This window comes from Littorina saxatilis, linkage group LG2, assembly GCF_037325665.1.
Source record: "Littorina saxatilis isolate snail1 linkage group LG2, US_GU_Lsax_2.0, whole genome shotgun sequence".
NCBI lineage: Eukaryota > Metazoa > Mollusca > Gastropoda > Littorinimorpha > Littorinidae > Littorina > Littorina saxatilis.
Window position 1 is genome coordinate 49,337,372 of NC_090246.1, and position 27,089 is coordinate 49,364,460.

Below are 27,089 nucleotides of genomic sequence, written 5' to 3' on the forward strand. Positions count from 1 at the left end.
TGATAATCCACAGGATAAGCCTTGGAGTCACGCTGTAGAGGAGAAGTTTCCGGGCCATGAGGCAGGGTTGGATAGTGTTGAAGGCAGAAGAGAAGTCTATGAAAAGAATGCGTACAAAAGAGCCAGGTTTTTCTAAGTGTGTGTATGCGTTGTGTAAGAGTGTGAGTGTGGCGTCATCTGTGCATCTGTTCTGCTTGTATGCAAACTGGAAGGGATCCTGATGGGGCTTGACCTGATGGAGCAGTCTAAAGAGGACAATGCGTTCAAAGCACGTCATAACAATAGAGGTGAGAGCTACAGGGCGATAGTCATTCAGGGTTTTGGGCTTGTTGTTCTTGGGGACAGGGCAGATCGTAGAGTTTTTCCAGAGTCTAGGCACAGTGCAATCTTTCAGAGACCAACTAAACAAACGGCTAAAAACAACGGACAACTGACAGGCACATGATCTCAAAACACGTCCACCGATGTTATCAGGACCAACTGCTTTCTTTACATTCAACTTGCTAAAAAAAACCTTCTCAACAGTCTTGCCTTGAATTTCAAAGTCCTCATCACCTGCCATATCTACCTTAAGCTGGGAAGTCACGCTGTCTAAATCATCCTTCAAATCATCTTTCTCGAATCTACAATAGAACTCGTTTAATTTCTCAGAAAATTCAACCTGTTCTTTCATCGGCATGCCATCGCTACTGGATTTTGATTTGGCCTGTCCTGACAAAGTTTTAAGTCCTTTCCATGCGTCTGCTAAGCTACCTGATTCAAACTGTGACTCTACTTTCTCTTTGTACTGTCTCTTCGCTTCCAAAATTTCTTTCCTCAACTTGTTCTGTACTACTTTCCTTTCTACTCTATCTCCAGTCTGAAATGCTACCTTTTTCTCGTTGAGTGTGGCTTTGAGAGACTTTGAAATCCAAGGTTTGTTGTTTGATTTTCATTATACTTTATATTTATGTATGTTATTTTTCATTAAGAATATATTTTATCCGGTTGTAACACAAAAAGACTGCTATGAAAGAACTAAAGCTGACATCCTCGCCAACACTGTGATAGCAAGATAGTGGGAAATGTTTAATAGCTGGTCCGTTCGAGTCCGAGTTAGTTCAGTAGTGAGATACAGTTTATGTCGTCACAATCACGAAGACGGCAACGATAGACCCTTAATCAAGTAAATTGCACAATAGAGCCAAAGGTACATGCGGCAGTCACGGGTCAGAGTCACGTTTTGCACCTTGCACAACGCATTCGCACGATGCAGGCTCCTTTAAAAACGCTTTCACGCCAATATGTGCCCGCTGAATCGAGAACGCATCACAAAAAGAGTATTATCATTGGATGTCGCGCTGCACACGCCGAGAAGGCAAAACGCAATTGAACTTGGACAAAAAGAAAAAGAAGGGAGGGGGAGGGGGGAGAGAGAAACCCAAAGAAGAGGAAACAGAAATAGCATTGGCTGAAGAAGAAAAGGAAAAAGGAAACGGCGAAAAAAAAGCTGTACGGTTAAAAATGTGGTTATTGATAATTAAAACCCTTGTCGTTTGTGAGTGCCGAGGAGCGGGTAGCCACTTCTTGCTCGTGCCAGTTCGTCACGCCTGCGGCCAGAGACAATAAGGAACAGCCGCTTTCAATGAGAGGGAACGGGTGAAGAGAGGGGGATGGGGGGTCTTTATTTCTTACGTTGTTGAGTATGCATGTTATGGGAGTGGGAGAGAGAGAGAGACAGAGAAAGATATATACAGACAGGGAGAGAGACACACAGACAGACAAAATGTGGGAGAGACAGCGAGATAGAGGGAGAGACAGAGGGGGCGAAAGAAAGAGAGAGAGAGAGAGAGAGAGAAGTGGGTCAGGAGTGCAGGCTATTTTTTGCCCTGACCTTGGACCAGATCCACACAAACGTGCAGTACGGGGGTCGGGCTAGGGAAGTGGAGAGTGCGGGCGACTGGGGCAGGGAGCAATAACCGGGCAAGGCAGGGTTCAGTACAGATATAGCTCGCAGTCTGTTGTGGCGACTGCACTGTGTCCCTCGAAGAAAAAGGTGCATCCCTGTATAAACTGATCTTGTTGTTTTTTGTTTAGTTGGTTTGTTATCTTTATTATTCGGTTCTACTTGGCTGGCTTGTGTGTTGTGTCATGTCACCGCCTCCCTTTCCTCCCACGCGTTTGCCTCTCTGCCTGTCCGTTTGTCTCTGCGCCGCCAAGAAGAGTGAATCTGTATTGTGTTTTACATCACGTGTATTTATTTTGATTGTCTGCGCCGTTAAAGCATCAGCAGCGGTAGTTTGGTGTCTGGCATTCATGTGCGCGCACACACACACACACATCTCTAACTTACCCCTCCCCACTGACCAACACAATCTCTCTTCAGGCAAGAAGGCAGATAAGGAAGTGCAGACACTGTGCCAGTATTGAGTAACGTAATTCTAGTGCATAAATGACAACAACAAGCAAGCAACCACTAATCGAGATCAGCCGTCAGGGAAGCCGGAGGGAGCGAGTTAGAGAGAGGGAGAACACAGGCACACTGACTTCAAAACCCTCGTGTCCCATAGACCGAGCGGGGTGTGGAGAGAGAGACAGACACACAGGAAGGGACTGAAAGACTGTTGGCGTATGGAGAGAGAGAGAGTTAGAGGCAGGGAAGGCGGGAGGGATAGTTGGGGGGGACTTAGATGTGTAATACGGTGCGGTTATTGGCTGCGAGACTGCAGGATAGGCGTGCTATGTGTGCAGTGCGACACTTCTCTTCCCACTTGACGTCCGTCGTATTGCGCCCATGTCCCTGCCCTGTTTCAGGCGCTCTGTCAACGGTGGCCAGTAGATATGTAGAGCACTAGTGCCAGCCCAGCGCAGTTTGTGCGTGTGTCTGTGTGTATGCAGCGTCGACTGTGCCTTACCTGTACCCGAAACCCACTTGTCTTGAAGGCACAGCTGTGTCTGCTGCTGCTACTGCTGCTCCTCTCCGCCCCGTTGCTCAATCGTCTGCATGGTGTAACGCCGCTGGCGTTTTTACCCTGACAACTTTTCTACGACTTGTAGGAGAGAGAGAGGGGTGGAAGAAGTTTTCCCAGATAGATTATTGGTCCATTGCCACAATGAACCCGTGCCGTTAGCGAGGCGGTGATAGGCTAACGTGTCATTATGGACATGCACAGGTGGCAGTGAGAAACCAGGAGGATTCTAACAATTGCATGAAGCTAGTTCAGTTTTTGATCCGCCTGCAGACGGAAGAGGAGTATGATTCTGGCGCGTCATACTTTTGGATTTTTGAAATAATGTGAGGAAAAGTTTCGTTTCCATCCAGTCAGGATGTGTGATGAACCCGGTGAAGTGTAAAATCTAATGTGAATTGACCGTGTGAAAAATTATGAGAATAGACCTTCATGTGTATCAACAATGAAAAAAATCATTGCATGTTGAATAACATTGTGAAAATTTATGTTGAACGTCCGTTGTGAAATTTCATGTGAATGACAATGTTGACATTCATCTGAACATTCTTGTGAATTGACGTGTGAATTACAATCAGTGATACTGCTGTATTCTGTGATCGCTGACTTCATTCTGCGAGTTTCACAGTTTACCGACGACTTGAGTATTTTAGTGTTATAGTAGTAGAGAACAATTGACGAGGAAAGGCTGTAAATCATTCTTCGGATTTATTTTTGTCGGCTTGCTGTAGAAAGTGCTTTATTTGAAAAAGAACCCATACTTATTCTCCAAGTGTTTATTTGACAACATTCAGCGGGATATGTGTGTTTTCGTGTTGGGGAGAGGGTATGTATTAAGATTGACATAAAGATGAATTAAAGTGAAATTAAAACTCTAGAAGACTTTACGTTGGGCCATTTTACCAAATTGCGCAATATTTGAAGCGTTCAGAAGGTAATCTATCTCAAGGATTGTAAACAACAACAAATGCGCTATCTGTTTTTTGACAAGTTCCAGACCTTGCACTAGGAATGTGCACTCTTACGATACACCTTTGGCACGCAACATAGGCCTACGTTTTAGCTCAAAACAACCCCAGTGCGATCATAAGGTCTTCAACCTCTTGTTTGTTTCGACGAGCATATAATGTCACTGAAAAAAACATCTATGTAGTGGCGTCTGCGTTTATAGTTGTTGTTGTTTTTCTTCTCGATAACATTTCTGCCGATTATGTGGGACAAGCGACCGTATAGTGTTGTGACTGTATGTTTCTCTTTTCGCCCCTGCTCCACTTTTCAAAGCGTCTGTATCTACGACTCACTGATTGCGCATCAGCGATGTCGGAGTGCCCCAGTGTCTGTAAAGTTTGCAGTGGTTTGACATTTCTCATTACGCTGATCGCCACAGTCATTCTATTTCTTTCTTGGAATCGTTACTAATTTCCTCGGCGTGTCGCTAATTTGCACAAAAGAAAAGTAAATGGATGAAAACTCATGTGTCAAAAAGTTAAAGGAGTGAAAACACAAGTGTCTTTAAAGTTTGCAGTGGTTTGACTGTTCTTATGACGCTGAGTTTCACAGCAAACCAGTTTAAAGGACGAGAATACCAGTGTCTTTAAACTTTGGAGTGTTAATTAGTTCTTCGGTTGTTGAATAGAACCTCAAACCCGTTTTGGACGACAACACCACAGTCTGTTAAATATTGGTGTGACTTTTCCGTTCGCAATTCTCGTGAGCTGTACATCTCAACCGACGAAAACACCGTTGTGTGTAAACTTGGCAGTGGTCTGTCTGTTCTCATGTCGCCGAGTTGCACAACAAACCACTGTAAGGACGAGAACGCTAGAGTTGGTAAAGTTTTCAGTGGTTTGTCAGTTCTCTTGTTAATGAGTTGCACATCACCAGTGTTGGTAAAGTTTTCAGTGGTTTGTCAGTTCTCTTGTTAATGAGTTGCACATCACCAGTGTTGGTAAAGTTTCAGTGGTTTGTCAGTTCTCTTGTTAATGAGTTGCACTAATCTTCACCCGTGTTGGTAAAGTTTTCAAGGCATGGTTTGTCATTTCTCATTTCGCCGAGTTTCACAGAAAATCAGTTAAAGGACTAGAATACCAGTGTCGGTAAAGTTTGCAATGGTGTGTTAGTTCTCATGTCACTAAGCACGGTGTCTCAGTCATGAAACATTATTTTTATCTTGTTTTTTTTTTTTTTTTTTTTTTTTTTTTTTTTTTTTTTTACTAATTCCATCGGCCTTTTGGGTATTGCTTTGATTGAATATTCGTTGCTTTCGTTTAGGCTACAGTGTAAAATCTAGGTATTCGTTTTTAGACACCGTGAACGTGCGAGGTAATTTGTTTATTTATTTACTGATTTATTTTCTCTAAACTGAAATGTTCGTCTTTTGAAAACTCTTTTTGTAATCAGTTTTGAACACAGTGTGACATAGAACATGATTCTACCAGCAAAAGCAAGCGCACACGGTAAACACTATTTAGCTGAACACAGTGTGACATAGGACAAGATTATACCAGCAAAAGCATCGCACACTGAACAATAGTGTTTACCATGTGTGCTACGTTTGATAGTAGAATGATGCACTATATGCCACACTGTGTTCAAAGGTGTTCAAAGGGGGAACATTTCAATTTAGGTCGCAAAAATCACATGAAACCCCACAGATAAATAAATAAAGAAATAATCGAATACACACATATATATACAAACATAGCAACTAACTAACTCAGCTTACTAAATAAAAGAGACGAAAAAGTACATGTCCATAAATCAATAACTCAACTCTTTGATTTAGAGTGTTGATTTATTGATTTATGGACGTTTATTTTTTTCGTCTCTTTTATTTATTTAGTGATCTAGTTAGTTTTTGTGTTTATTTGTGTATTCTATTATTTGTTTTCCTTATTTATTCATCAGTGTGGTTTTATGTAATTTTTGCGACCTATCAAGAAGAAGAAAAAAAGAGAAGGTAAGAGCCTGCAAAACATGCAGCCGTGGCGTGCAGATAGGCATTAGCGAGATTTAAGAAACAGCACGTTTCGTTTTGCAGCTCGTTTCGTTTGGTGAATGAGTCACCCCGCGAAACGGAACGTGTAACGAGACGGCATAGGCCGCAGACAAGATTTAGATGTATTCACGTTTCGTTTCGGAATGAAAGGCCGGGCATGGCAGGATATGATCCGCTGACTGGGCATGGCATAATTTCAACTCCACGAGTCAATAAAGGATTGACATACTCGCATTGCACGCACAAGAGCTTCACATTTTTCAATTCATGCACCTGATCACATACGAAGCCAGAATAAAAATTCGATGCGATGACCTACTTCTGCTTCGCCATTTGCTTTCTCACCATGAAGTTGGATAAATGTACCAGGATCAGCACCCTTCAAAATATTTCAGTTCACAACAGTTGTCTACCTCCAATGAACACATTCTCAGCGCTGAAAGACTGTGAAAGGGTTGATGAATCTAGCAATGCATAAAATGGCCAACAAATAAAACTGTTAGTGTGCAAAAATACTCACAAAAGTTGACGAAATATTGTTCGTTTTTTGGGGGTGGAAAACGTGACTGCGTTTTGACGTTCCACGTTCCGTTTCAGTTGACCTTCACCTTTCCAGCGAGAGACCCCCGAAATAATGACGTTTACCACAACTTCAAAACGAAACGTCCCAACGTTTCGTTTCTTAAATCTCCGTATTATCTGCATCTGTCATATTCGTATTGGCGCCTGACATGGCCAGCCGTTGATACGGCTATAGACCGCCACTGTTCAGTCACAGCCCTTTAATATGTGTGTCAATGTGTACACTTATAATCCTCGCGCTTTGGTTCGAAGGAAGGGAGTCTTTTTTATGGGTGTTCTCACATCGATTGTTTATGGCCTGTTGTTGTCGTCAGCGGGTAAATGACCTGGGCTTCTTTTTTTTCTGCTAGCCAGCTGCATGGTGTATCGATCCAGACGAGAGAGACACAATTACCTAATCTTTTTACGTCATAGCTTGAATAAAAAAAATAAACGGCCAAGCAATACAACAGTGAGTGGGGGCCTGATGAGACGTTCAGAGCTGAAGTGACTGTCAGTCAACCTGAAATAGTCTGAAGAGTTTGGAGAGTTGTTTAAAGAGTGTCGTCATCTTACAGACAAGTTTGCAAGGGAAACCAGTGCTTACATGGTGTTTGTCTTGTGGGCAACCCCGTTTGTTAAGAACGAAGGTTGCCACTGCAGATGTGGTTATAAATGTGTCCTTTAAAATAAATGTGTGTACTGGTTATTATCTGCTTGGCTGCTTATTTATTGTTGGTTCAGTTTGCCGTTACCGAAATTCTGCTTAGTATTGTTTTGCTTATGAATGCAGATTGTCACTGTACAAGATCCGACTTGAAGTGTTCTTGAAGGATGTAGGTCGTAACTGCAGCCGATATATTGTCATTCATTGTTCCTTAAGATCGAAGGTAAACATCAAAGCAGATCGGGTTGTCAATAGACGAATTCCAAAAAGAACTCTGTCGGGTTTGTATGGGCTGGGAAAGAGTGAATGCCCGTGCTTTTTACTCGGACAAAAATTGGAAGGGCCAATCACTAGCGAAGGGTTGGCGGAAACACATGGACAGGAGAACGTGTGAAGTTATTTATCCATAGAAAAGCGAGGGTATTCTATCGTTTGCAACCTATACAAACCCGACGGATTTATTTCCGCTAATCGTCTATCGTCGTGCATTGATCGTAGGTTGCTCTGTTTATAACTTTTCTCAAAGACGCTAGGTTGCTTCTGATACATAATTATGTGGTTATTAATTGCCAACATCTGTCGTTGTCTGATGTGTCGTGAGGTCGTTCAAGGTTGGAACTCGTGAAGCCATCTGAGCGGATATCCGCATGAGCGACTTTGGAAACCTAAGATTTCTCAAAGCGTTCATTTATCTTCAGTTTCTGTCAAGTGCTTGTTACTTCCGGTCTTTAGGGAATGTAAAAGGGGAAAAAACAGAAGGAAGAGGGAGAGAGCGAAACATTCGAAGAAAAGCAGACTACTTTTCTTATCATTTTTGTGTGTGTGGCTTATTTATAATAGCAGTGTGTAAGTTTATCAGGATATGAACTTGCACATAAGAGAACCGAATATTCTGGAATCGACAGTATCAAAATATGTTTTTTATGATATTTTCATTCTCGCAGTGGGTGACGACACACGTGTGCAACGCAGCTTCCCAGTGAGTGATCTCACCAAGCTTAACGAGGTTGAACTGTAGTCTGTATGCACATGCCAACGTACTTGTAACCCACCATGACTGCAAAGGACCAGACGTGAAGGAAAAAGAATACGAACTGCGAATAACTAAATAGCATGTGACAATATAGCAATGGTTACATGTGGAAGGATGATTTTGTTTCATACAGTGATTAAACCTTCCAGGTTCCTTTACATCAAGTTGACATTTTTTCGTGCTGTGACTGTGAGCGTCTTGACGGGAGCAATACAGCTAATAAACAGAACTGAAAGCGTCTTGTCCGAGTGAACCAATTCACGCAACAACATATCCCCGACCTGCTTCTATATATTTCATTCAAGTGAATGAATTTCTGCGTTTTGTACAATTTAAAACACCGTTCTTTGATGAAAACAAACACTTCAAAAACTTTGAACAAACACTGAGATTTTTTCCCCGATTGGATTATCACTGTGATTTTTTTCCCCGATTGGAAAATCCGCGACGGAAAAATCCCTAAAACATTTCCCCGACCGAGGAACCTGAGGTGAACATCCAGGAGTCTTGTGCATTATGCAACAACCGTCCGCACCCATGTACCCTTGCACCAAGGTGGAGTGGTTCGACTATGGTACATGGGAAGGTGGAGGAGGAGGGGGAGGCGGTCAGCAAGCCAACGGTTACTACTGTCAACAGAACAATTATCAGGGGTACAACACCGGCAACGTTGGCTACTACCAGGGGGAGATGACCAACGGCATGGGGGGCATGCAGACCATGGACATGACCCCCGCTCAATACAACGGCTGTCACGGCATGGCAGGGGCGGAGGAGATGTACTACCAAGGTAATCATGATGATAACGTTGAGCATTAATTAGGAGTTAAAGTGTATGTATCGCTTAAGAAAAACGAAGACCAAGACAGGTCGCGCTGGTCTCCGCGAAGCATGCGAAAATATGATCGATTTACTTCAATTATAAGCACATTTTCAGAGCAAACATGACGTACTTATATATTTTGGAATTCGGAAAATGTTACAAACTACAGTGCTGTCATTGTGAAAAGTATTGTTACAATTTTAACTTTAATTCGAAATTTTAGAATGACAAAATTGAAGCAATTGTTTTTTTTAAGCTTCGAAGCTGAAATGCAATCCAGTAGTCCAGACCGTGTCAAGGATTGTTTGACCAAACAAATGTTTTGTAAAAGCCGGTTATGATGTCTCCAAAGACATTTGTCGAAAAAATTAGACAAGTATCTGGGAATACCATCTGGAAGAATTCACATGAAAATATTCATCAAGATCTGTTCAGTAGTTTCTGGGAAAAGCTCCAATCACACACACACATCTCGAGTCAAGATTCCCAGCCGAGCGGAAAACATTAAGTCAAAACTTGATTCGAAATACTTAGTTTGTCACTAGTATTACTACAGTGTGATATTTACCCCCATTTAACTGGTTTCCTCATACCTGCATAGAACAGTTTTTGCTCCTGCAGTAATGCGTATTTCTGGACATGCAAAAAAATAATTAGTTGTATTTGACTGTGTACTGTTACAACTAATCACAGTACATGACTTGACCGGCACGGTTGGCCTAGTGGTAAGGCGTCCGCCCCGTGATCGGGAGGTCGTGGGTTCGAACCCCGGCCGGGTCATACCTAAGACTTTAAAATTGGCAATCTAGTGGCTGCTCCGCCTGGCGTCTGGCATTATGGGGTTAGTGCTAGGACTGGTTGGTCCGGTGTGTGGGTGGGTGAGACATGAAATGACTTTAACCTACTTTGCTTTCGTTGGCTAAATTGAATCACACTTGATATCACGGTAATCGTGAGATATATATATAGTTATCGCATTTTTACTGATCACATGACAAAAACAGCTGTTGTCATTGGTCAACTAGGAACTGTATATCAATTGATATCGCGCAGGAAGTTCCTGGTGACTTTGATATCGTGCAGGAAGCAGTTTTCCAATTGTAATTTTGAAGAAAAAAATCTCACCTAAAGGAAACACAAGTCTCCCATTATTTAAAAGCGCAAATTTATAAAGGGAAAGTAATTGCATCAGAAAGATTAAGCTGTGTAATGAATAAATACACACTTTTTCCACCCATCTTTAACAGAAAAGTAGTTGAATGGTATGTTTTAATCTTACCGATGGAGGCGATTGGAACAGCCGTAAACAAACTGAACTTTGGAGCGAGAAGTGAGTTCTCTTGCGCTCATCACTCACGTAAAGGCTGGAAATGAGCAGCCGATTTAAACGTTTTGCTCCTGCATGAATCACTGTCCCATCCGTCTTTGTCGTAGCCATGCAAAATCCACACAAAATCCTTAACAGCTTCTAAACAGTCACGAAGGCTATCGGAAGACGCCATCTTTGACAGTTGTTTTGGAATGTTGTGTCGTCTGCAGTTGGCGATTCGACAAAATTATAAACACTGCAGTCCGTCGATAGTTAGTTAGTTAGTTAGCTATTGCTTTTCGGGTCCAGCGGACCATAATAGGCCAAATCAGGACCCCAGTCCGTCGATAACGACGAAGAACTGGAAGCTGTCTTCTACACAGAAAATGAGCCAGAGGACTTCACTGATACAGTCCGGGGCACTTCAGTTCCTGCCATCGTTTAGAATTGCCAAATCAAAGCCTTTGAAGTCTAAAAGTCTGCAAGTAACCGCCAAGGCTGTTCCGTGTTCCTCCACTGAACCTTTTTGTGTGATGTGTTTACACAATATTTTTCTTTTCTTTGTTGTTTTTAGATGCTTTATTTACGTCTTAGAAAACGAAAGAGTGTTTGAAAAATGAAAGTTATAGCAACAAAGTTGCGAAAGCAGGAAAAGACAATCCAACATTTCCAACATGACAGTAGCCTCCCTTGCTCTTGACCGATTTCTTAGACTGGGGTTAATGGGTTCTTCTTCCGAAATGGAATACGATAAAATCGTTATCGTTAGATTTGACTGCGATATCCAGATTTATCAGTGCCAATGTCTCGAAAGGCTGAATCATATCAGATCTCGGCTCACGCCTCGATCTGATATGATTTCAGCTTTCTCGACATTGGCACTGATAAATCTGGATATCGCAGTCAAATCTAACGATAACTAATAATATTTCACAATCGTGAGAAATATCTCATTTGTATATATATATATATATTTGTTACTTACTCGTAGTGTGTTTTACATTGATGCATAATTTTGTGCCGAGGTCAAGGGTGTTGCTACCGGCACGGTTGGCCTAGTGGTAAGGCGTCCGCCCCGTGATCGTGGGTTCGAACCCCGGCCGGGTCATACCTAAGACTTTAAAATTGGCAATCTAGTAGCTGCTCCGCCTGGCGTCTGGCATTATGGGGTTAGTGCTAGGACTGGTTGGTCCGGTGTCAGAATAATGTGACTGGGTGAGACATGAAGCCTGTGCTGCGACTTCTGTCTTGTGTGTGGCGCACGTTATATGTCAAAGCAGCACCGCCCTGATATGGCCCTTCGTGGTCGGCTGGGCGTTAAGCAAACAAACAAACAAGGGTGTTGCTTAGGTTCATTCCCTTCCGCAAAATTGCCGCATAGGAAACAGAACTCACCTTTAACCCATCTTGAAAAGAGTTCGGCAAATCTGCCAAAATGACGGCAAGTATGTCGGCGATTTGAGATACGTTTCGGCCTGTTGTCGACTGCCCACACCAAAGGACAGTCATGCTCCCAGGTCATCCTTCATTGTGGCTACCCAATGTCTGACGCCTACATTGGCGGTAATGTGACTGTCCGTTCAAAGTAGCCCGTCTAATAGTACCTCGCCTTCCTGAAAGGGATGCTTTTCGTTTACTTGGATGTTGCGAAGTCATCACTTCGCTCGCATCCAATATCTACAGCCCATGCCGTTGGTACCTTGTCTGCTCATATTAAGTCGTTTTCCGAGTCTTTGCTGCCAGTTATACCTAGAGCCGTCATTATGTCGGGCAGACGGGAGTGTAATAAAAAACAAGTCGCGTAAGGCGAAAATACAATATTTAGTCAAGTAGCTGTCGAACTCACAGAATGAAACTGAACGCAGCAAGACCGTATACTCGTAGCATCGTCACTCCACCGCCCGTGGCAAAGGCAGTGCCCGTGGAATTGACAAGAAGAGCGGGGTATTCGTTGCGCTAAGAAGGATAGCACGCTTTTCTGTACCTCTCTTCGTTTTAACTTTCTGAGCGTGTTTTTAATCCAAACATATCATATCTATATATTTTTGGAATCAGGAACCGACAAGGAATACGATGAAAGTGTTTTTAAATTGATTTCGAAAAAAAAAATTTGATAATAATTTTTATATATTTAATTTTCAGAGCTTGTTTTTAATCCAAATATAACATATTGATATGTTTTTGGAATCAGCAAATGATGGAGAATAAGATAAACGTAAATTTGGATCGTTTTATAAATTTTTAATTTTTTTTACAATTTTCAGATTTTTAATGACCAAAGTCATTAATTAATTTTTAAGCCACCAAGCTGAAATGCAATACCGAACCCCGGGCTTCGTCGAAGAGTACTTGACCAAAATTTCAACCAATTTGGTTGAAAAATGAGGGCGTGACAGTGCCGCCTCAACTTTCACGAAAAGCCGGATATGACGTCATCAAAGACATTTATCAAAAAAATGAAAAAAAACGTTCGGGGATTTCATACCCAGGAACTCTCATGTCAAATTTCATAAAGATCGGTCCAGTAGTTTAGTCTGAATCGCTCTACACACACACACACACAGACACACACACACACGCACACACGCACATACACCACGACCCTCGTTTCGATTCCCCCTCGATGTTAAAATATTTAGTCAAAACTTGACTAAATATAAAAAAGTGTACAGAATTTGGGCACAGTCATTGATTTTTTTCTCAAACCATAGACTCCAATATGGCTGGCATTAAAAAGTGTGTGTGTCTGTGTCTGTGTGTGCGTGTGCGTGTGTCAGAGAGAAAGAGAGGGTGGGGATGGTGGAAGTTTAGGATTAAATTCCGCTGTAGATATTTGACAATACATTTCTGGATAATTGTTCTGCTTGCAAAATTAATCCGATGAAGACCTGCGGTTGAACTTCCAGCTTCATATGTTTGACTGACACAAAATTACAATCCAGTGTTTCCAACATGACAGTAGCCTCCCTTGCGTCAAATTCGATATCGAGGCAGTAGAGCAGCCAATAAGCTGTTTTCCCAGTTGTTACCCCGAACTCTCGCTAACTTTATTTGATATTGAAGAAGTTGTGGGTACAAACATGTTAGATATATTGAATTTCAAAACAGATTTTCTTTTATATAACATTTTTTCGAAGTGTTTTCCACTTACTTCTGACGCCAGCTCTCTCTCTCTCTCTCTCTCTCTCTCTCTCTCTCTCTCTCTCTCTCTCTCTCTCTCTCTCTCTCTCTCTCTCTCTCTCTCTCTCTCTCTCTCTCTCTCTCTCTCTCTCCCCCTCTCTCTCCCCCCCCCCCCCCATGACGGATCTTTACTGGAGGACTGGAGGAGTAGCACACACAGAGGGATCACCTATCTTTGGGACTATCCACGCCGTCCCCAATGATTTAGCTGCTTGGAACTAGCCATGCCATCCCACTCGGCACTCCCTTTAGTGACACCCCCCCCCCCCCCCCCCCCCAACGCCCCCACGCAAACACGAGATTAATTCATCGTCATCTAATCCTCAGTCTGCAAACGACAGGGGTCTATCCTTGGCACAGTGCACTCTCTACGACTTTTGTTTTCACCAGCAAAATGATGATGTCATTTGTATGGAGTCGACGCACGTGCGAGGATATGTATGTGTGGGAGGGGGGGGGGGGGGGGGGGCGCGGGAGATGGAAGCTTGCTGTATGTTATGTAATGTATATATTGTGTGTGATACGTGGAAATGTGATACTATTTATTTGCATGTATGATACAGGTACAAATGTGATAATTGTAGGCTTATACTAGTGATTACTGTGTGTGATACATGAAATGTGATATGAATGCTGTTTTTATATGTTATACTCTTATTTTCTCCCAAGCGCAAGACAAATTCTTCTATGAAAATTGAAGCCAATAAAATTTGAGTTGAGTTGAGTTGAGTTGAGAAAAAGGCGGCCGACAGGGCGCTCGTCTGATTGTGTGCATTGATGGATTGCACTGCGCTGGTCCTTTCTTCAATGCGCTCTTCCTTTCTTCTCTTCGGCACTTGGCGGAAATGGAAGCTCGTCTAAACTGTCTTGGCTTTGTATGCCGATCTTTGACTGCAGCGAACAGTAGAGAGTTGAGGTGTAAGCGTAGACTGAGTAAAGGAAATTAATGGCCAGGGAGATTGTGGGAGGGAGACAGAGTGAGAGAGCTAACAATGACCACATTTAAAGAATATTACTGGTAAAGCTAAGATTGGCGTTGTTTCGTTACTAAAACTTAGATTAAGGACTGTTGGAAACACGATATGGCAAAAAATAATAAGGTGTTTGCATCCGTATATGCCTGGTTGAATTACGCTTTTGCTGTCGTTCGCTTATTGAATGCCTCTAAAAGGATATGAGTTTGGGGAAATAGGGAGAAAGCTTTGTAGCAGTCGGACAGCCAACCTACCAAAAATAACAACAACACACAAACAAACAAACAAACAACAAACGAACAAACATCAACGAACAAAAGCAATTGTTTATATCAGTCTGGAGAACTTTGTTTAGAAAGCTGGTATATCAGAAGAAGACGGAAAAGTAGCTTTCCTTTGACATGTTTGAAAGGCAGGTTTCTTGTCAACAGTTGCGCGACTTTGCGGCAGATGACAGAGCTGCACGTGCGTGCTCTCAGCATTTTGTTGGGCTTGACAGAAATAGTGGGTCGCGGAGTTCTTCCTTAGACTGTCTCCCAGCCTTTGTCATTTCCTCTTTTGTTTTAGTTTCTCTTTGAAATGTGTGATGCCAAATTGCTCTCAGCCATTGCACTCACGTTTTAGATTCTTGTGCTTTTTTCCTTCTTTGTCGTCTTTTTCTTCTTTTTCTTAAACAAAATTTTATTCAGAATTTCTTCGCATGAACACACAGTTCGAAACACACAGCTAGGACACGCACTCAAGCAAATGCTTATATCACGTGACCAGAACAATACTAAATTACACACATTTTCGTAATGGTGGACATAACAACAATAAACCAGAAGAACAAATTGAAAGAATGGGGATGGGGAGCTAAATAGGAACAAAAGAATCTACAAAAGATAAAAAGAAAAGGGAGGGGGAGGAGGAAGAAAGTACTAACAACCACAAGGAGAGACTAGAACGAAAGCTCATAGGAAGAGAGCATCAAGTCTAAAACATGCAACATGTAAATTCAAGTAAATGTAAAATAAATTTATGGAAGGCAGTGATTCGTTAACATTTTAGATGCGAGACAAACGATAATAATCATTACTTATTCGCTGCTTATGTAATCACATACGATAACACAGAGAGAGGCAGTGTGGAGGTACACATACGCCTGCCCACACACATATACACTATCAATGCGTGAACACATCCATCAAATCAGTCGACCAGATTTAACAATAAACGATTGGACAGACTCAAATATCAATATGTTATTACGAACAGAATATTGCTCGCTACCTTTTAATAGTATTTCCACGCGTCTGAAGTGAACAGGTAACGAATTGATTGTTGTCGGACGAGCATCTGCATACAAAGTGCAGTTTTTCTTGTTGTTCTTCTTTTTCTTGTTCTTCTTCTTTCTTCTTCTTCTTGTTCTTCGTCTTCTTCTTCTTCGTCTTCTTCGTCTTCTTGTTCTTCTTCTTCTTCTTCTTCTTCTCTCTCGCTCTCTCTCTCTCTCTCTCTCTCTCTCTCTCTCTCTCTCTCTCTCTCTCTCTCTCTCTCTCTCTCTCTCTCTCTCTCTCTCTCTCTCTCTCTCTCTCTCTTTTGTTAATTTTTAGTCCTGCAAGTTATCGACTGAAAAGGTGTGTCCGTAGCTAGCAGCTCGCCACTTTACTCGCTCGCTTTTAATTGAATCACTTTGTCATTCCTTTGAAGGTTATGTTTTGTATCCTTCGTGATTGCTGTTTTCTTACAGCAAAACTTTTCTTTTTTGTATTGATTTTAATAAAACAATTCATTTGTCGGAAATAATTCGTTATTCTTTATTGTTGGCCCTTGTCTTTGAAGAAGTCTCTGTTGAGTGTTCTTATCTGTTCTTGAGTCATGTATTTCTATGACGTGTTGAACGCGTAAGTCTAGAGTTTTGAAGGGATTATGAATTCTCTGGATGTATGATTATGAGATTATTTCATCCGATGTAATGTGGAAAAAGGTGGCGAGCTGGCCGGGCTGCGTACATAACAGCTGTTGATAAATTATGCTGGCAAAGGTTGAAGAGGGTCCCCGTGGTGACGGCTTGCAGTTAACTAAAGTTCAAAGTTTTCTTCCTGTCATTTGTTTTCTTGGTTTGTCTTCCTTCCATTTTTTTATTTTTTTATTTTTTCTTCTCTTTCTTTCCTTCTTTTTTTCTTTCCTTTACCTATATTTACGATGGTGACTGTCTGACTAGAAAACAGTCTGCCTTGTTTGTCTATCGATTTGCATTTCTTGTCTATCTATCTATCTTATTAGCTAGCTATGTCTGGTTGTCTGTCTGCCCGCCCGCCTGTCCGGCCTTCCATCCGCCTGTCTGTCTGTCTCAGCGCTATCTCTCTGCCCGTCCATCCGCCAGCCCGTCTGTGCGTCCACCCATCCTTCCATCCGTCCATCCATCCTTCCATCCGTCCGTCAGTGTCTCTATGGACATGAGAGGGAGGCCGACTTAAAGAGAAGTAAAGTAGCGATTTTGACATGTCAAAAACAGGTCGAGAAGAGGAACTCATACAATAGGAAGCGGAACAGCAACAACAGATGGGCGGGCCAAGTCACCTGAAACATTGATCTGTGTTGGAGTCGACTTTATGTATCCCGTGCATATGCGCAGTATGAATGTGGCAAAATAAAATCTATGCAACTTCTTTTTTTTAACGTTTACAGCTGTGTTGACGGTGAGGTGACACAAGAATCACTGTACCTCAAAGCTTCGTATTTCTGGGTCAGGTTTCTTCATTCTGGAAGCGTCATGTCCTTCAGGGCGAAACATTTCGTTTGATACGATACTCAATACCCCAAAGGTAACAATTGTTAGTATGGCTACCGCTCAATTTTAAACCTCGAACTGTTGAGTCGATCTCCGAATTCGGATACATTTTTTGAGTAAGTACAAAAGTCAAACCATTCGACCTATACACTTTTGACACTTTGTGGGCTGGTCTTGTATAAGCTGAAATTTATGTACACCAAATATAAAGTAATTTATTCGGTCGACAGATGTAGAAGTTATTAGTATTTCGGGGGGGTGCATTTTGGGGGGTCACCCTGTAAATAAAACACGTTGCATGATATTCAGTAAAACTAGTTACATGTCATTCAGTACAACTCTTGGTAATAGCTGGTCACGGGATGTTGAATTATTGATTTATGTATTATATAAGTAACGAATAATACACGGTCAGTGCATCTTCATAAGGATTGTGTTGTGGGGTACACGTTGACGCAGATTCTCTCTGTTTTCATTACGCTCGAATTGCGTATTGATTTGTGTGTATACAGCGAATCCGAAGGCACATTTCTGTGTGTACTTAAGAACTTATTTATACTGACAAACAAATATAGTGAAATACAATTACGGCAAATAGTCTTTGTTAGCCATTACGGAAAATATTGGTGTGGTGTGTTTATTTTGCAGATAATAAGAAGAACTTATTCATACTGACAAACAAACCAAAATAGTGAAATACCATTACGGCAAATACTCTTTGTTATCCATTACGGCAAACAAACAAATATAGTAAAATACAATTACAGGACATATTCTTTATTATCCATTACGGCAAATATTGGTGTGTGGTTGTGTTTGTTTTTAATGTTTTGTCAAAAAATTCATAACCCAATACGCAATAGTAAAACGTTAGAACGGAAAAGCCCTGTTGGAGTGACACGCATAAGGAGGATATATCATAGACAGAAAAGTGACAGAGACAATACAATGGCTTTAATTATAGGTGATGTGTGCATGTGCAAACAATTGCTGGAGTGACCCGCACTTTCGTCACATGGCGGTTGACACATTTCCTCGCTCTCAATTGACGCTGATGACAGTGTGAACATGAATCTTACCATGACAGGATGCAGTATTTTACGTAGCAGAGACGCTCATTCATTTTGTTGATTATGATGATCATTACTCATGATGGTGATTTTCGAATTGTAAAAACAGAAACTTGGTGCCTTTCATGACGATGATTTTAATTTAAGATAGTTCTCTGATAACTAACTAACTAATTTTACTGATTTACTAACTTTTAACTTACTAACTAAATAAATAAATAAATAAATGAATTTTAAAAATACATAAATAAATACACAAAAAGATCAATAACACGCTGTGACCGATGTGTTAACATATGTATGCCACTTTCCTTTTAAGGTCACTTACATTTTCTTCTTAGTGTGAGACATGAAATAAGATAACATCAAATTAAATACATTATATAAATTAATTAAATCAAATAAGTTTAAGTTTAGAATTAAATTTAATTAGAATCAGTTAATAATAAATTAAATTAGATTAGATTAGATTTGATGAGATTATATTAAGAAATGTAAAGATCAACAATTGACAGGTAAATCATTTAAGTAAGTTATCAAAATACAAGGGAACGGTCAGCGAGGGTTACATGTATTATCAGTATTAAATACAGCAGACGACGTTCCTCAGGAAAGAAGACACAAAAAGAAACACTACATTTCTGTCGACCTACCGACCCTATTTTTATTAGGTATATTACACACATTTGTATGAGGTATATAAACGTACATTGTGTGTGGAAAGGGGGGTGCGTTGGTTGGGCAGCTTCATTGTAAGACGGGACTGTTCTATTAAAAAGGGTCTGATTGTGCATGCATCAAAATTAAACGATATTTTTTTAAGTACATTAATTTTTAAAATGGCTTTACAGTCTTTTTTGGGGGAGATATGTACAGTGTGGTCATTTTATGTTTCTTTCAAGTAATTAAAGTTTTTTGTTCTCTTTTCAATAGAACACGCAACCCACATCAACATTCGTGTATGTAACAACTTAACAAGGACTATAAATCTCTCTCTGGCACTGAAAAGTACCATGTATAAAGTATCGTAAAAATTGCAACAACAAAACAAAAATATAGAAAATAAACACATGAATAGGAATGAATAAATAGAGATACTGAAAACGCTGGTATAAGATTTGGCTTTGTGAAAGAAAAATAATTACGACAAAACAACAATCCGTATGACAAGCAATGCTACGCGTATTCTTTTTCTTAAACGCGTGATAAAGTTAGTACGAAATGGTGGGTTTGTCTTTTAATCGATACGAATTTTACAGCATTCTGTTATTGCCAGCGCAGTTGGTTGTGTTTTATTGATTTGTGAATCTGTTAAGTACATGGATTAAATGGAAAGAGTCTGAAATATTACAGAAAGACAGACACCATAACCCCAATAATAAAAGAATGCATTCGCCAGCTGTCAGCAGTTAGCTGTGAGAATGGAGAAAGAACACATAAAAACAATTTTTTTAAATAAAAAACCTGGTAAATGTTATTGAAGAATTTCCGAATGAGTTTCTCGAAAGAAACAAAATTTCAATGAAGACATCACTAGAACGTTTGTATAAGTCGTTTTGCTGAAGAGAATGCAGAAGACTGCATATTTACTGAAACATATTTATTCAGTAAATGAATCATCGAAAGTATTTACATTTTGAGTATTCGATGGTAAAATAAACAGAAAAGGGTAGAAAGAAATCATTTAGCACAGTATGTTGTGTGCGAATAGGCCTAACATTTCTCCCAAAAATATCATGTACACTAAAATGTCACAATATGGTAGAGTACGTTGCTGTGTGGGTAAAATGTTCAATTTTACGTGTGCTTCTCTTGAAAGTGAGACAAGAAAAGAAACCCAAGGAAAAACGACGTGATCGTGTTCGGTGTCAACTGGATGTAGCCTATACAATTTATAAGTCTACCTTTCCTTGAGTTTGCAACTAGCATTCGCTTGAATATAAGCGACCCTCCAAACAACGATATTTTGTAAAATAACAACAGATGAGGCGTTAACTCAATGTACATCACCAGGAACGAGTACAGTCGCGCGTATTTTATCAAGATATTGTACCTGAAATGCACTTTCCAGTCACGGTTGACCCTCCGCTTAACGCCTTCAAGATATTACGATTGAAGTCGGGGGTTTCCAGGGAAATCTGTTTCTTCTTCCACCTGTGTATCTATGCTTGAAGGGAGAGCAACAAAAAGCAAACTGAGAAACTAGAGGGATGAGGGAACGTCTCACATTGTAAGAATAATTAGCAAAGAAATATTGAATGCAGTAACAATGCGATTTTTTTTTTATCATTAAACGGGAATTCCTTATCTCATCTTGATCATTTAAATCAATTCTGCATCCCCTAATTCGTCGAAGAATTTGCGATTGGATCTCGTCTCCCGCTGCCTTATAAGCTGCTATCAACCACAAGCTGTGACGAGACTTTCGCATTGAATGCACATAGTTACCGTACAATGCACTATTGTGTTCAGGGCGTTAACTGCATATGAACAAAATGATGTGTGACGTCTAACGCTTACGTAATTGTGTGACGAGATCAATGAAATATTTAGGGGAAGGGGGCATCAGAGGAAGTGTATATAATTAAAAGGCGAAGTCCTTCCCATGATACAATTCGGCTCATCATCTCAGATCTGTGCAGGCTTCAACATGAAATATGATCATCTCTCTACTTGGAAAAATAGCAAAAATTAACAGCCTGTGTGTTCTATGCTCAGAGGGATTTTTTTTACAAAATAAAAATGTTTAACGGACACTAGAAGCAATCTATGAAGTTAACATTTCGACCTGGACGCAGTCACGATGTTGACTTTTTGTGTTATATATGTGTCCAAGATAAGAAATGTTCGTATCCCATGTAAAAGTCTGACAAGATCTGAGATGTTGAGCAGAACTGTTTTCACGGGAAGGACTGCGCCTTTACAAGACGTTCTGTGATCACAATTTCGTTTCGTCGTCACGGTACAGATGTTCGTTCGAACTAATTACAGCGACGATCGATAGTGGCGGGGTCGTAACCGGATAGGAATGAACAATTAATGCAGTGAACATTTTTCAAAGAAAAATATCTTAATCTGTGAGATACACTATAATAAGCCGAACATTTATCAATTTATTAGAAAGATGGAGATGTTCTGTAAAACAGCTGAAAACGGGATACTCACAGCTATCATGTCTGTCGTGTGTGTGTTTGGGTGGGAAGGGGGGGGGGGAGGGGTGAGTGTGTCACTTCTAACATCTGTTTTACAGAATGTGTCTGAAACGGCAATAGACGATTTTCGGAAGTAACTCAGTCGGGTTTGTATTGGTTGCGAAAAAGTTAATTCCATGCTTTTCGGCCTCTGACAAATAACTTCACACGTGCTCCTGTTCACGTGTTCGCGACACACCCCTCGCAAGGGCATTAACTCTTTCAAAACCCGTACAAACCCGACATAGTTATTTTCGGATTTCGTCTTTTGTCGGAGGTTTCGCTGAAAAACATACCTTGGTTTCTTGTTGGCATTATCTGTGCGCTTTTGATGAATGATAAACGTTAACTTTGAAGGACATGTTGAAGTGCAAGATCACAATTCCGTGTATATCAACAGGACGAAGACGATGGGGAAAAGGAAATTGGAAGAGAAGGAGGGAGGAACTCAGAGAGAGAGAGAGAGAGAGAGAGAGAGAGAGAGAGAGAGAGAGAGAGAGAGAGAGAGAGAGAGAGAGAGAGTAGACAACGCAGGTGTATAGCAATTTCATTCCGCTTTTACTGATGTATGAAATCAGTTTAAAATAAACCGCATTTAATTTGTGAATCGCAAACGTGTTGGCAGAACACCCGCGAACCGTTTCTTGTTTTTTTTGGTGGTTTTTTTATGAGCGGAAGAGTTATTGTGGAATAGTAAAACGCTCTGTGTAAACATGTTGTGGTCTTTATCGCTTGTCTTTTGCTTTACTTGCCATCAAGTTGACTGCTTACGACAATCTTAGTTCACACTGGCGCAGTAACGCACGCGGGAAGGAGATAGAAGGAAGGAGAGAGAGATACACAGAGGGGGAGGAAAGAGAATAGACAATACGAAAAGAGAGAGACTAAGAAAGAGAGAGAGAGAGCTCTTCATATCGCAAAAGTCTTGCAAGAAAGAGAGAGTCAGACACAGAAAGAAAGGAAGAGACAGAGACACAAAGAAAGGAAGAGACAGAGACACAAAGAGAGGGAGTGAGAAAAAGATATAAAACTTATGTCACACCTTGGCTCTTCCTACTGTCTTAAAAGTTGCATGCGTAGAAATTCTCCAAGAAGGGTTGATTCATTGACTGCTAAATTTACACTGTTGTCTGCATCGCTGACTTGGCAAAACACGTTGCTGTAATTAACCGCACACTTGCACGTGCACACCGTGGCTGGGAATCTTCTCTCTCTCTTCCTCCCTCTCTCTCTTTTTGTCCCTCTTTGTCCCCCCTCTCTGTGACTCTCCCGGCCTCCCTCTCTCCCTCTCTAAACCCCCTCTCTCTTCCTCCCTCGCCCCCCTTTCTCTCTCCAACCTCCTCTCTCTCTAACATTCCTCTCTCTAACATTCCTCCCTCTCCCCTCTCTGTCTCTCCCTCTGTCTCTGTCTCTCCCTCTGTCTGTCTCTCTCTCTCTATCTCTCTCTATCTCTCTCTCTATCTCTCTCTCTCTCTCTATCTCTCTCTCTATCTCTCTCTCTCCACCCCCCCCCCCCCTCTCTCCCTTCCTCCCCACCCTCTCCCTTCCTCCCCACCCTCTCTCTCTCTCTCTCTGACTTATCAGTCGGGACGTTGCTTCTCTCCAACTTTAGATTTTAAATGGAATCGGGGGCCCGTAATTCGCGGTAATTCTCTTTTACTGCCGATGTGGGGCCACTAGTGTCTCCTCCAGTGTTGCGGCATTTTTACGGCTTTTTCTTTTATCTCTCTCTCAAGGTGTTCGCTTACATGCTGTCTGTCTGGTAGAGTAGAAAAGAAAGAGAAGGAAAAATAATAAACTTTAAAAACGCAAAGTTCTTAATTTAACATATCCGGGACTGGCACGGTTGGCCTAGTGGTAAGGCGTCCGCCCCGTGATCGGGTGGTCGTGGGTTCGAACCCCGGCCGGGTCATACCTAAGACTTTTAAATTGGCAATCTAGTGGCTGCTCCGCCTGGCGTCTGGCATTATGGGGTTAGTGCTAGGACTGGTTGGTCCGGTGTCAGAATAATGTGACTGGGTGAGACATGAAGCCTGTGCTGCGACTTCTGTCTTGTGTGTGGCGCACGTTATATGTCAAAGCAGCACCGCCCTGATATGGCCCTTCGTGGTCGGCTGGGCGTTAAGCAAACAAACAAACAAAGGTGAACTATGCGTTCAGCATGTTGTCACAAGCAGACTTTTATTTGAGAGAGTTTGCCTTGTCTCTGTCAAAGTGTCACACCGAACTAACTATCAGTGTGTTTGTCTGCTTGCAGGAATGTTCGACAGCCATGGGAGTTTGTTCGGGGGTCTGCACAGCCCCTCCCGCATGGACCACGGGATGTCACCCCCTCCCCCACCCCGGGTGTACAAACCGTGCGTGGTGTGCAACGACAAGTCTTCGGGGTACCACTACGGTGTCAGCTCCTGCGAGGGATGCAAGGTAAACTCCGGTTCCAACACATTTTGTAGAATGTGGATGCCTATCTGTCTGTCTTCCTATTCTGGTTGTGAGCACTTGTCACCGCGCTCTGATTTTCTCTCTGATTATGTGTTGTTACGTCTCTCTCTCTCTCTCTCTCTCTCTCTCTCTCTCTCTCTCTCTCTCTCTCCATCTCTCTCTCTCTCTCTCTCTCTCCCTCTCTCTCCCTCTCTCTCTCTCTCTCTCTCTCTCTCTCTCTCTCTCTCTCTCTCTCTCTCTCTCTCTCTCTTTTGCCTTTGCTGGGCCGTCAAGGTGAAACTCTCTTCCTTCGAATGTTAAAACTAGCAAATCTGTAAATATGTTTCAATCTTCTTTAAAAAAAACCCATCTAAACTGTTCTCTGTAAGTACACACCCGCGGTGACATAATCATGTGAATCTTACAGTTCTGTCTAATGTATACTATATTAATATTACTATATAATTATATTCACGTCATATTACATATTCATAGCATATAGTATTCATATTGTTTTACTTGTGTTTCGTGTGGCCGTGGTGCTTATGCTTATTTACTGTACATTTACATGTTATGCCTATATGAATTCATTATATTATGTTGTTTATATGCGTGCGGATGTGTTAGTGTGAATGTAAAGGGCACGTTGTAAGATTAGGCCCTTGGCTTAAAATGTTTACCCTTTATGTCAATAAAATGTTCTAAGTCTAAGTAAGTCTCTCTGTCTCTCTCTCTCTCTCTCTCTCTCTCTCTCTCTCTCTCTCTCTCTCTCTCTCTCTCTCTCTCTCTCTCTCTCTCTCTCGTAATGCATGGATGTTGTTGCTGTGTCTGAGTGTCTGTTTTGTAGGGGTGCTGGGTTTTTTCAATTTATTCTTGGTTTCCTGTTTGAGAAAATGATCAAAAACGTATTTCCGGTTTGACTGTCAGGCATAACTCCATGTCTGAAACCGTCTGCAAGATATAGTCTAGTTTAAAGCTAGCTTCTCTTACGATGTTCAGTTCCCGGTTTGGACCAGAAGATAGGCATAGCATCTCTTCTTCTTCTCCTCCGCCTTTCTCTTCTGTTTCATTTCCCTTCTGTTTCATTTCCCACTTCTGTTTTTAAATTCCACACATGGCGTCGCATGGTTTCTCTGCCTTTAGGCTCCTCCTCCGTCTTCTTTCTCTTTCGCTGGGCTTATTTTGTTATTTGTTTGTTGTCTAGGACAATTAAAGCGCGACGATAAATATACCTACCTTAGTGAACCGGAGCTTGTATGTTGTCGTTGTTCTCACCTTCGTAATTTCCTCTACTTTGTTAGCGACGTTTTTGGAACATTTAATAATTGAAGTAATGTTGGCACAATGTCCTTGTGCGATGCATTTTCTCGTTGTCCTGCATGCTTTCCTTCAGCAACCACCCCTTGCCTCCCGTCTGTTCTCGAGTGGTTTATTACGTCCCGAGTCAGACGTAAACGAAAACTGATAATCTTGCTGCGTGACCTTTGTCCCACTACGACACGCAGTGCCGAGACTCTACTACAAAGCACGCAGTGAGAAGTTGCAAGTGTGCATTACCTTGTCTCCCATTTCGTCTTATATTGGGCGGGAAGAATCCAGAACATCTATCATCTGCCAAGAATAGCAACGCTGTAGGGAATCGTGAAAGGTGATGCCGGCTTTTGCCCTTAAACACCCAAGGAGCTAATGCACGGGTTTAGTTTTGTAATCTCTTGGCGAAGGTTAGACATAGACAACTGCATCACTTCGAGTGAGACATTGATGGTTTTGTATCGGCGGGGCGGGCAGCTCAGATTGAAGTCTGCGTTACGCGTTCATCTGCTAGGTGTGAATAATTATGCAGCTTCTATGTCTGCATGTTAGACTGCTAATGGGGTGTAGCTCTGCATTGGATACTTCAGTCCAGACCTGTTTACACTACACATTGAGCGTAGTAAACTACGAATTTGAATAATATACTACGCAACTACGCAAGTCTGTCGTTTTCTACGCAAACGGTATATATATTTTTTTTATTTTTTTATTTTTTTTCGTCTTTACACCTGTTCCTTGTCCCGTTGTGCTCTCACACCGCCTCCCCTGCACGCAAACGGTATTGTTTCGGCTACGCATATCACAATCCGTAATTTTCTTCATCTCCCTTGACTGATCCATTTTCCAATCCATGTTTTCGGCCAGCAGTCGTTTGCTGCGTGCAGCGCGTAAAGCGCCCGCAGGCGTTGCGTTGTAGCTTGTTAATACCGAATAGGCTTCTCCAAGCAAATGCCGGGCACAACTGAACGCGTTACTGCCAAACCACGCGGGCGTTTCGACACAATGGCTGAACGCAGAGCACACGAAGGTGAAGATGAGAACTGTGAAGAAAATGACTCCTAAAGGCCACCGAAGAAAAAGACGAGCAATGCGCCGAACCAAGTCTTTCTGCCAAAATATCATCAGGACTACCCATGCCTTGTCTCTTCGCGGAAAGGAAAACATCATGCTCATTGCACTGTCTGCAATTCCCATTTTTCCGTCAGTCAATCAATACATGTGGTAAAAAGTAGCAATCATTGTTCTTGTTGTTGTGATAGGTCGACGAGAAATTCTACACATTCAATTACAAAACTACACATTTGCCTCATTTTGCTCCCAGAAAATACACATGCAATGTTTTAGGGGTAAACAGGTCTGCTTCACTCCTCGACACTGCCTCGCTGGATAAACGGGGTGACGACCGCCGCAACATGATGACAGTAGTACTAGGCTTATTTAGTACAGGTTTTTTTCAACCAACCACATTCGTTTAGTGCCATATAACAGAGCTTAGCATTGTAAGCCGTTCGGCGTACTTTACGCCGAAATAACATCTCCAATACGCGGAACTCGATTTGGTGTACGCCGAAATGCAAAAACCTGTTATTCCCAAACGGTAAACCCAAACAGTCCCAGCTTTCGTTTTGTGCGCCGTTCGGTTCAATTCTCAATCGGTTTGACAGTTTGCTTGAGCACGCACTTCCTCTGGCATCGCGCGAGCATGCTTTGTGCCGGTGTTTTGTGGCTCTAGACTTGAAATAATGTCTCGAAGCGACATTGTTGAACGTGGTCAGCCATTCAGTGACAAAGAATCCAGGTATTCCTGGAAGTGGGAATGGCAGTTTT

The 27,089-nt window shown here is 41.7% G+C and overlaps 2 protein-coding genes across 6 annotated transcripts in view; one reads left to right on the forward strand and one right to left on the reverse strand.

Annotated features, from left to right (window-relative positions):
* Positions 1-27,089, reverse strand: part of LOC138959133 (small ribosomal subunit protein eS24-like) — a 434,279-nt gene that overhangs the window by 161,902 nt on the left and 245,288 nt on the right. The gene's annotated exons all lie outside the window — the stretch shown is intronic.
* The window catches only part of LOC138959124 (retinoic acid receptor alpha-A-like), a 203,495-nt gene that overhangs the window by 134,850 nt on the left and 41,556 nt on the right, over positions 1-27,089 (forward strand). For 3 of the 5 annotated variants that reach the window (XM_070330480.1, XM_070330481.1, XM_070330484.1), the window contains one exon: positions 23,785-23,951. In XM_070330480.1, the coding sequence (XP_070186581.1) occupies positions 23,785-23,951 (167 nt within the window). Of the gene's footprint in view, positions 1-2,692; positions 3,775-8,118; positions 8,998-23,784; positions 23,952-27,089 lie in introns of those variants that run through there. The other 2 variants (XM_070330482.1, XM_070330483.1) reach the window with 2 other exon arrangements.